General features: G+C 44.6%; 1 protein-coding gene across 2 annotated transcripts; it reads right to left on the minus strand.

Annotated features, from left to right (window-relative positions):
- Positions 1-224: 224 nt before the first annotated feature.
- fzd6 (frizzled class receptor 6) lies at positions 225-9,912 on the minus strand. Of its 2 annotated transcripts, none has more exons than XM_076150413.1 (8): positions 9,773-9,912; positions 8,101-8,523; positions 4,982-5,178; positions 4,057-4,639; positions 3,380-3,799; positions 2,921-3,069; positions 2,219-2,623; positions 225-1,796 (listed from the first exon to the last, which is right to left on the minus strand). In XM_076150413.1, the coding sequence occupies exons 2-8, from the start codon at positions 8,284-8,286 to the stop codon at positions 1,625-1,627; spliced, it is 2,112 nt and encodes a 703-aa protein (XP_076006528.1). In that variant the 5' UTR covers positions 8,287-8,523; positions 9,773-9,912; the 3' UTR covers positions 225-1,624. The 2 variants fall into 2 exon arrangements, with proteins under 2 accessions (XP_076006528.1, XP_076006529.1); XM_076150414.1 differs by lacking the exon at positions 9,773-9,912 and adding an exon at positions 7,210-7,352 and having other exon boundaries at positions 8,101-8,174.
- Positions 9,913-11,547: the final 1,635 nt, after the last annotated feature.

The following is an 11,547-nucleotide window of genomic DNA, read 5'->3' on the forward strand; positions in this document are numbered from 1 at the left end:
TTATGTAGCTTTATGGTTCTCAAACAGTGGGGTGTGTAGTAAGGGTGGTACTTGATGTAAAGCTGTTGTTGTAAATTATGCCCAAATATAGTAGCGTTCACATCTTCATTGGTTTTCTTTAATAGTTTAATTATTATTGTTTGTACCACCATTCTTCTTTTCAGTAGACAGTCTTCTGGAAAACTGTAAAAAGAGCTGAATTGACTCATTTATAAAGACACACACACTACCTTGAGTTTTTATTGCTCAAATGATATTTTATCAAAAAGGAAAGGATCGATACAAAGCTCCATTCAAAACACATTATATATATTACATAAATGTGTCAAAAAAGCCCCACAAAAGCTGTATTTCTGTAGATAATCGACACTAGGTCAAAGTACACAGCAGGACCCCTGTCATCATGCCTGAATGAAAATAATATTCACTATGAAACAGATTGACATTCCCTTTAATGAGCGATATTGTTATTGTCCTATAACTCCCAAATATAAAAAGGTAGAGACCATACACAGAAAAAAGTACAAAAAAAACTGATTCAACCTCCAAAAATAAATCACAGTAGTAGATGTGTGGACATTGAAGGATACATCTATGGTCCATGACACATATGTTATAAATAAGTCCTGAACAAAGACCCAGATCCTCCATTTTTGTTTAAGGCCATCTTGTATTTAGGTATCACACTTAGAGATTAGTGGTTTGTGCTTTTTTCGTAGTGCAAAGCCTGTTTGACTTGTTTGGTTAAAAATAAAAATAAAGTCACCATAGACTAAGTCCGTACTGTATACATACTAGAACCATCTGTAGGTTCTTTGAAGATCTTTGTAGATGAGCAGATACTCAAAAAGAAGGCACATTCTTTAAGAAACTATAAAGCTATACAGGATTTCAGCTGAACAACTATAGACACACAGTGTGCAGTGACACACACAGGTGATACACACCAAAACAAAACAGCATTAAAAGGAAAATCAGAAATATGAAGAATAAGACTTTTCCAAGAGTACAAAAGTGACACACTACTTACATTGCTAGATGAGTTTTCAGGACGAAGAACATTCAAAGACATTCAACAACACAACTCTCCATATGTCGACTGTTTGGCAGCATCATGACCTTTCTCAGTGTAACGACTTGTCCAGTGAAAGACTTTCCATCCCCAAAAAATACAGCGTTTTACAAAAATATTGCATTTGTTTGCTAGTGTTTTCGTCCTCTATCATTAAGCTAGCGATCTAGAAAACAGCAGGTACTTTAGTATTTCATGTATTCTATAAAATGAAAAGTCTGTTGGTCGTTCTGCAGCAGGAATACGTCGGTGAAACATTCATGATCAGTGAAGAAGAAGAGACGCAGCGGCCACCAGAAGTAAACACCTAAACCGCTTCTGTTCTGAAACTCCCAGATAGGTCTCTGGTGCGGTTCAAACTCACCAAGATTCCAAAGCTCAAGCTGAGTTACATTCGGCTGGAATAAACAACGGCTCGCTTAATACGAAGAGTACGACTACTACTGCGCTTTGAAATAGGGACACGCCAAGTGTGACGCCAACTGGTGCCTCGCCGGAGTCAAAGACGGACGGACGGAGAGATACATTTATACATTTGTAGAGTTGGCTGTCTCAGCAGCTGCCGTCCTTTTTGAGGGCGCTCTCCTCCTCCTCCTCAGGCACCCGGTGCACCAGCTGGGCGAAGGAATCCTGCATGATGCCGCTGTGTGAGAGGCTTAAAGCTGGATGCTGCTGTCCTATGGGAAGATGCCTGACCTCCGACAGGTCACTCTTGGGAGTCATCCTAAAGCAACCGGCACACGTTAAGAGATTAGTGGTGCTCGTGACGTGAACGTGCAACGCGTCACAAGGAATCATGACTTGAGTTGTAGGAGATGATGTTACCATTGCTCCTATTGCACAGGCATTCTATTTGAGTTCTTGAAAACATCCTGAGGTGTTTAGGGCATATGACACAGATAACACATCAGCCAAAAGGTGTGTAAGCTTTACTCGTTGGTTGTTCAACATGTTTTTCTGCATGTGGAGAGCCTCTTCTAAGTGTTTGTGTCAGTGTGCAGGCAGTAAGGTCACTAAAGAGAGCTGAGGTGCATCTGGAACATAAATATGCCACCCAGCAACATGTTGAAGGTATACCTGCTCTTCAAAGATGAAGGTAAGTACAATTCCAACAACAAAACACTTCCAAACCTCTTCCTCACTTACCTCCCGTCTGGAAGTCTGTGTAAGCTCTCTGAACGGCTGCTGATCTTACTGGAGCTTCCCGCTTTGCTGCGTCTCTCTCCCACGTCCCTCTCCCTCTCTACCCTCTCTCCCCTCCTGGAGCTCCGGGCGGAGGCGGCCCGGTCCAGGTGCTCCCTGGTTAAGGTCCCGGACTGTGACCCTTGCGTGTGGTGATCGTGATTGCCCAGCGCGGAGGTTCCTTGGTTGACGCTGACGGCGGAGGCATTGGTGGGGACGGCGCCGGTGCTCGTGCCCATGGACTTGGAGATGACTTTGAGCTTGTGGGAGCTGGGCTTGTAATGCTTCTTTTTGTGCTGCACGCGACTGTTGTGCTTGAGGAAGAACTCACAGGACTCCTGCAGCACCCGGCGGCTCTCACTGATGGGACTGTGGGTCAGAGAACATGACAGCCATGATGTTTGCTTCAAGAAATAGATTGTAAATAACCAGCACACTTCACTACTTCATAAGATGCACTGATGTTTCAAAACCAAAGTAGACCTCATGATTACTTCATCACACATCAGTACAATCCACTCATACATCTACAAGGATGCATAGGACACACTATCGTTTTTTGAATTATAAGCCTAATAATTGATTAGCACATTTTGAGTTCATCATTGACTGCGTGACGGAAAGACACACAGAGTAAATATATGATGTGGACTGGCGTGATCTTACTCTCTCTTGCGGGTCCTGTTGAAGAAGTAGGCCCACTCTGAGCAGGTCTTTTTGCTGCTGACCCAGAACACTGCAGATATTCCAACCACAAGTGTCATCAAGTATTTCACCAGGAACAGGGAAAGGTCAGGGCGCTCATGCTCTGCCGCCTGAAACAAAGAAACGGTTGTGTTGAACAAATTGAAGTATTTCGGGTCTTCGGGGCTTCTGTCCTTCTGTCAAACACGAGTTTATAAACGCTTCTGTGAAACCTTTTTTCTGAGCATCATGTATATAATGTATCTTCACCTGATGTAGTATAATGAATTGATTCTTTAGATATTATTACAACACACATTTCATTTTGCAATTGCTGCTTTCAAACACTGAGCTACTTCCCTTTCATGTGGCGTTTACATTACACTTCACGTCCCTGTTAACACACAAGTGAATACACGAGGGTGCAAACACAGCAGCTACCTTGTAGGAGCAGGGAATGCTGTACTCCTGACAGCGGTCATTGATCCAGGTATTCTCCCAGGTGCTGCGCTGCATCTGCTCGTAGGTGTAGCAGGCCAACAGAGTGACCAGCGGCACCAGGTAGAGGCCGGTGAACACCCCGATGCGGATCATGAACTTCTTCAGCTTCTCCTGGTTGCGCTCGTCGTGCTGGATGACCTGCCGCACGTGGTTGAGAGAAACGATGCCGGCCAGGAGGAAGGAGAGGCCGACTACGACCCCGAGGCAGAGCGGAGCCAGGACGAAGTAGCGCAGGGCGTCCAGGTCGTAAAGCCCCACGAAACAAACGCCGCTGATGTTGTCCCCTTCCACCTTGTTCAGGGCCAGCAACATGACGGTTAAGGCCCCGGGGATGCCCCAGGCGGCGGAGTGATACCACACCTGCAGTCAGGAGGATAAAGGGAATGTCTTCATCAGTGCACTCATTGAGTTCTAAACACTGAGCATTTGCTCCTTTTGTATTTATATCCTACGCTCTAATATTCCTTGAGATCATTCAAAATTGGCCAGTATTTTTTGGAATGGTAACACACACAATTCCCACTATATGTGTATTGTAAGGATATGTGATACCAGTGATCTTCATCCAATCTTTGTTGTACTATGAAAGAGATCAGGACAGATGAAAGGAAACATACCGCTTTCTTCTCAATGGCCTCGCAGCTCCACTTGGGGCCGGCGGCCAAGAACCAGGTGATGGTGAGTACGACCCACCAGACGGTGCCGGCGGTGGAGAAGAAGTAGAGGAGCATGAAGAGCAGAGTGCAGCCTTTACTCTGAGAGCCCAGCACCACCGTGTCCACGCCGGCCGGCTGGGAGGCCTTGATGCACGCCGCGTTGTTCCCCAGCAGGAAACCGATAAAGTAGATGAGCGACACGAAGCTGTAGCAGACGGCGTAAAAGATAATGGGCCGTTCGGGGTAGCGGAAGCGTTTCACGTCGATGAGAAACGTCAGGAAGGTAAAGAGCGTGGCGCCCAGGCAGATGATGGAGCAGACGCCGATGAAGCTCTTGGCGAACTCGATGTCGTGGGGTTTGAAGTACATGTTGGAGCAAGGCGGCGCGCAGTCCGGCGCGCCCAGGAACGCCGAGCCGTGGCCTTGTTTGGTCTTTAGCTGTAGCGGGCACCAGAAGCCCAGGTCTCTCTTGGGGGAGGAGGAGTAGGTCATTGCTGTGGTTGCAGGAGGCGCTGAGTCAGGAGCGACGAGACACGAGTCCAGTCTGCAGGATGGAACAAAACTTCATTCTTCAGTATCTATAAAAAGACACAGCTGAAACACTTTGGTTATCTGTGAAGAGTGTTGTTTTGTGGATTTTTAAACATATACTGTACTTTAAAGAATAACAAGTAGTCCTGACATTTACAGAGTTTACATTCTACAATTCAAATCCTGTTGTTTGGGAGATCATACACACTTGCACTCGCAATTCACTCCACTCCACACTCTCTCATTCTCCTGCCAGGGCGGGACACTTGGCTGATCGATTACGCTGCCCTCAATTATACAGTTAGGATCCACGGGTCAACCTCAGACGGATCGCCTGAGATGATAGTTCTCTTACTTGTCACACTGTAGCTCAGGAGGCCATTTGATCCCGAAGGCTTTGATATCCTTCTCGCAGTCCGACAGCACGGCCTCGCAACGCTGTCGGCACGGACGGATCACCTTCGTCTCTTCGGTGCATTCTGGGAAAAAGGCCAGGCACAGGAAGTGGAGGACGCTAGGGGAGCATTGCAGGTTTGCCAGGGGCATGAAAGGCTGGGGATGGAGATTTAGATGACAACGTATTAATATCATTGAGGGACATGCTTGAGCTACCTGCTTGTGATTAAGGGACTTCCCTTCCTTTCCAACGCGATAAACAGACAAACATCTATGATTTCTCAGGCCGCATTAGAGGCTCTCTGCACTAACATGCAAACTGAGTGCTGCTGAGCTTCACAATGCTGCGGCGCTGCACAAAGGCTCCCATTCACCGGCCAGGGAATCATAATCTTCCGTTTCGACAGACTGGTTGAAAACTGGGGGGAATGAGGCGGGACGAGCGGCGCGTGAGGCAAAAGAAACGAGAGAAACCGAAGGGGGCGCAGCAGGAAATGACCGCATGGGCGTCCGGGAAGGTATGATGACAGGGCAGGAAGGCCAGAGTGAAGAGAGGTGCTGATAGGTCAGGCTGTGAAGAGATGCCAAAGAATAGCACGAGTGTTATGAAGAACTGATTTTGATGTATTAGCTTTGTAGGATTAAAGCTCATTAGAGATCAGAATGTTACATTTCACCCGCTTTGTAACAAACTCAGAGATGCGACACCTTCACAGCTGCTTTGAGAGAAGCGCACAAGTCTTCATAAACATCAGCAGGAATAGTCATGTGCAAATGTAGTTGTTGTGTAGTTCTTGCCTGTTCTATAATCTATATACCTTCAGTACATTCCACACGCATGCATGAAGCTCAACCTTTGACCTTGCCCTGAGACTGATATAAAAACAAAACAAAACAAACTTTGTCTATATCTATACCTCCTCCAGGCTTTGCCTCTTGACACCTACTGCCTATTGCTTGACTAGAACTTAGCGTCTTGGCACTTCCTCTTGTTGTTCTCTCTGGACTCGATCTTGGCTTGTTTTCGTACGCTGTTTTGGATACAAGCATCTGGCTAAATATAAGTGTAAGTGTAAATGTAATGCAAAGGTCCTGACCTGAATTTTTAAACCATATTCCATGAAAATTGTTTGAGTTGTTGCTGTGACAAACAGACAAATTAACAGCAGTGATTACAACACTACCACTACCATGAGGCACCATCTAATAGAAAGGGTTAACCTTTGGCACTGAATCAGCCGCACGACCCAGCCTACCCATACAGATGTATGCAGAGTATTAGGGAACTCTTGCTTTGACCTGGATGAAACATTATATGACCACCGTGAGTCTTTACCGCTAATATTTGTGTAGAAATCACACACGGTGCAAATGGAACAAGTCTACTATTCAATGTTTTCTCTCCCCTTTTTCCTGAACTCCTGTCTGGCAGAGGGCCCACATCACTGGGGCCTGGGCTTGCCACCTCTGACAGTAAGAGTCCTTGTTTCTGCCCCTGTGGAGGTCTCAGACTGCTTCTCAATGAGCTCTTCTTGCTCAACAATCTGACCTCTATTTGCTTCATGGCAGAGGTACTGTAAAAACCGCCTTCAGCAGTAGCAGTGGCGCTGACTCATTTTTGGAGGCAGAATCCCCTGCAGAGTCTTAGACCAAAGTTGAACACATGGCTACAAGCTCTCACTTTTCAAACTCTCAACAGTTCTCTAAATAAGGCAGTAACTCTTCCCGTTCTCTTTGTAGTCAAGCACTTAACATATTATTTCAAAAGCTGGCAAACGCTACTGGAATCTCGGAAGGACAGAAAAAGGTTAGCGCTCGACCCGAAAAAATCTATGTACTCAGCCCAGACCGAAGCAGAGGAATGCTTGATTACAGCGTTGAGGGTTCGTGATAAATCATAAATCATTGCACGCTCGCATCGTACAATGTGTAGTATCTAACGTTGAAGGAGGGCAGTGAGTGTAAACCTGTCACCTGGGAGACGAAAGGCGAGGAGGGAAGACTGTGTACAGGGGAAACGAGTGAGTGATTAACAGAGAGGGAGAGAAAGTCATTGTGGTATGCAGGATAGGCTTTGTGTGAGGCCGGGGCGTGTCCCCTCCCCTTCCTCCAGAAATCAAAGGCCCCACACAACAAAGTCACCAAGTTCCCTGTGGCGAGAGCTGCTGTGAAATAAGAAGCCTATACCTTTGCCAGATGCCACACAAAAGACTCCTTCAGCACATCACTGTTCATCCCCGACACCGTCACACCAAATGTGTGTAACCCAAACCCTGGCCTTGAGGAATGCAAGGCCGCTACAGGAGCTACAAAGGCAACCGGGCTCCCTGCTGAAGAGAGAAGGAAAACATTTGGTCTAAATAGGCCTTTATGTGTTTGTGATTAATACTCCCTGAAGCATTGGTGTTATGAGTAATGGCTTCATCATTTCAGACGGCACAGATTACATAAAGGAGACACGACTTCATCTCACAATATGTCCGAACTAAAACACAGGAAAGTGCAAACCATTTTCAAGTGCAAACCAGACACCGACTGAGAGTTCCACCAAGAGGTCGCAGCTTCACAAAGCATCATAAACTACTGCAGAATGTCTATTGATCATTCCATATGTCTGCATCCTGAGGCTCGATCTGTTTTTAAAAAAGATGGCCTACCTCCAACTACATCTCGGTGAAAAACTCATCACAAGTATCTCCTCAAACAATCTATTTACAGGGAGAGAAAGAAATGTCAAACGCTGTAAATAAGAATCTCCTTCTTTCCAAATCAGATTTCCTCATTAGGGGGGGAACTCTCTCTTCCAGTTTGTGATTCAGCTCGATTCCTTAAAAGAGACAGATAGTGCTCGAGACAATCACACACGATTTGTGGACGACTGTGGGCCGAAAGTGTGGTAAGGTCATCAAGGCATCTAAATGAACAAACTGTGGTTGTTCCTTGCTGTTGCTGAAACCGATAATAGAATTACTTTGAGCTAAAAGAATGTCTTTCAAATACAAATTTCTCATTACATGCAGAAACCAAACTAAACAAAAGGACGGACATAACAACACAGCAGACAAGAGCAGGACCTACCTTCATATTACTGGCTGCAATATCTTGATCATAGTGCTCCATCATGTTTGGAAAGAAGGTCATGTTGTAGGGCATCTCAAGGCATCGATGCACTTTGATTGGCTCACAGGTAAACAAGCTGTGGGCCCTGCAGTGTCCCGCAGCCGCCAGCACCAGGCATGCCCACAGCGGCCCTGGCATCAGCATTGTGTGGGCTGGTTGGAAGTGTGTGTGTTTTATACTAGGAAAGGTTTCTTTGAGGCTCGCTGTGAGGATGTCTTGGCCCGAATGCTGAATTCCCCTGGCTCAAGTTTTCATCCACATTCCACTTCTCCTGCGGTCATCTCTGTGGAGACGGTGGGTGCAGGAGCAGGTGAAATATTGCCATCAGCCGCCTGTTTGCTCACCATGTGCCTCTGAATCACAGATAGGAACCCCACATCCCTATGAATAATGGAATTAGACTTAGTTAGGTACATACTGTACATCTATCAACACAAAGTAAAGCTAAAATGTCTGCACAGCATGATGTTACACAGATATCAAGACATCATCAAGGCAGCGTTTCATACATTACCCACACATTTACAAAAGGTCCTAAGCCGCCAGAATGAAAAGCATTTCTTTGATGCAGATCAGTCAGAAAAGAATTCAGGGATCAAAATACGGTTGATCCCCATGCAGACTTTAACTGCATGTATCATCACAGGGTGGAAGTACTGAGCATCTAGGTACATTCTGTAGAATATGTCTCAGCTTGTTGAAGCGCTATAAACTCCACATGAAAGCATCAAAGTTACCCACACCAGCAAGTAACAATCATGTGCGTATGTATGAAACGAGACAACTTACAAAGTCAGTTTGAAGGAAAACTATCAGTAGATTTTTAAGGTGTTCTAGCACTGCTTTCATTTTCCCATTGGCTGGAGATTAATCCTAGAAACTCTGGATCCTGTCAATGTGAGCTGTACATTTTCTGAGGTCAACCCATTAAAAGAGAGGGGCTATCCATTATCAGATAGACCTTATCTTAAACTGATATATTTGCAAGTCAAATAAACGCTAAGTAGGTTAAATTAAGGCCCTAGACAAAGAAAATAGCCATATATTGTTGTTGTTGTTGATTTTGTTTTCTTCTCATTACCAAATTATGTGACCACAATAAACAATACTACATTTAAATGTAACACTAAACTGTTGATAATGGTTAAAAAAAGCTTTAAGATCACCATAAAGTTGCTAACAACACAGGACAGGTAGTAACGTACACTACAACTCAAAGCACAACAGTAGACACACCAACAAGAACAAACACTAAATTATATCTGCATAAAGTTACAGCTTATATTATTTAATAACACACACACAGAAGTTAACAATTAAACGAAGCTGGCATCGGAAGCAGCAGTGCAACAAGCTGATATATATGAGAATAGTAATGTTAACATGTTTACAGCACACTGTTGGAATTTCCTGTGTGTACATTGTAGCTTAGCTTTATGTAACTGTACATATACTGGTCAGTTTACCGAGGGCTGCACCGTCGTTTCACCGCAAATCAGACGCCAGATTCGGCGAGAGTGTACAGTAAACATCCCTGCCTCGGTCGCTGGCATGGGACGGGGGCCCGAAACAAATCCGGCGCAAAAAAAAAGTTAAAAACTACGTGGAATAAATGAAAAGGAACACTTACCCCCGGCTGTTCAGGAGTTCACTGAACAGCTGACAACAGAAAGCTCTCGGAGGAATTCTTTGGGGAATATGGTGGCGTGTTTCCTGCAGTAAACTCCTCTACATGGTCGCCGTCTGTTCTTTCTGGCTCCGACTATTGCTGCATTCAGGTACTTCAGCCAATGTAGGGATATTGGTTGACGGATTAGCTACCCAGAAGTTTATAGGTATAAAATCAATATATCAGAAACAAATGAATGTAATTTGATTGAAAACTGATTTCAGTCATCAAACGAAAATCACCCTCACAGTTTTCGACACAAAAATGACAAATGTGTGTTACTGATTCGATGAATGCATCTGAAGGAGCTGAAGTTCGGATTTTACGGGCGCAATTGAAGGTAGCCTATGTAACCAGGAATGGAAGGATCCCAGACATATTAAAGAGTCCATATGGTGAATTTCAATAGTTAATTAAAAATGCTGGAAGGAGATTACCTTCATACCCGCATTTATAGGGCATGTTCGTTTAATTCAGCTGGGTTAGACAAGCAATTTTGTTTTACATCCATCAAGGGGAGACGCTGTCAGCTATTTCAGTGTGTCGGTCAATAACAGGAACAGACAGTTATTGATGACATATTACAAAATATACATAGGACAATAAACAGACCATACAGGACTGTCATTAGATCACCGGTTTGTTCAACAATTGGCACTACTTACAACATCTTTACTGTTTAAAAATTACATTTTGGATGACAATATAAATCAAAGGTATGATAAAGGCCTGAACATTTTTCCTTATAATTAGTCATCCCAAGGCCGATGATTATGCTTCATTTTGTTCTGGAGTCCCTGGAACCTCTCTCTCACATAACACTTTGCCAGACTCCTCATCACTTCAATTCTTCTTTTACCAATTGGGGGGCGCTGTATCCCATATCTGTCCTTATTCATGTGACCGCTATGTAGAAGGCGGGGTTACAATGTAATAATTTAGGTGCTACAGAGTAACCAATAAAGTGTCCGTGATAACTGATCATATAGGCTCGGTGTTGCGCCCTTCTTTCATTTCTCTGCGGATGTTTAGGAGATTAAGCTCGGACATCCAATGACATTTTTACCGGAGGCTCCGCCAAGGTGGACGGGACCCACTCTCAACACATTCATATGAGGTGCGTAAGCTCGTGGCACATCAAGAGAAAGCTAAAAAAAATCCCTGCAAAGAAATAACATATTTTCATCGCAGTTTGTTGTTGAATGTTCGGGGCGCGCTCTGTGATGGAAGCAACAGGGTTTATTTTGTTGGTTATTCTTCGTCCTCTTAGTTTGTGGACCGAGGCGCTGGCCTGTTGCTAGGAAACCCTTTGACAGCTGGGAGCTTTTAAAAAGTGACAGTTAATGCACGAATGGTGTCTGCTTAGCTGGCAACAACCCGAACCCTCCTCCTCCTCCTCCAACTCACCTCCCTGCGCGCTATTCGTGCGTAAATCCTAATTGTCTCTTGTGCGTAAAATACAACAGCCATAGCTTGTTTGCCTCAGGGGATTACAGTATTTTGCCGGGAACAATGGTCAGCTTGTTGTGATGATGAGACTCTAAATATAGGCACGTTATATTTTCAGAGGAATGTAAGCAAAAATGTAAAGAATAAAAAACATCCCTTTTCTATTCACATGATCAGAACCCCTTCAACTGGTCGTGGTATGGAGCCTGAGGAGACTAATGGCTAAACATATTTTTCCTTGGGCAGTCAGCTACAGAGGGTAACCAAATTTCATTTAAGAGGGAATA

Source organism: Genypterus blacodes, unplaced genomic scaffold (genome assembly GCF_046128005.1).
Source record: "Genypterus blacodes isolate CSIRO-AG114 ecotype Tasmania unplaced genomic scaffold, CSIRO-AGI_Gbla_v1 ptg000052l_1, whole genome shotgun sequence".
NCBI classification, from domain to species: domain Eukaryota; kingdom Metazoa; phylum Chordata; class Actinopteri; order Ophidiiformes; family Ophidiidae; genus Genypterus; species Genypterus blacodes.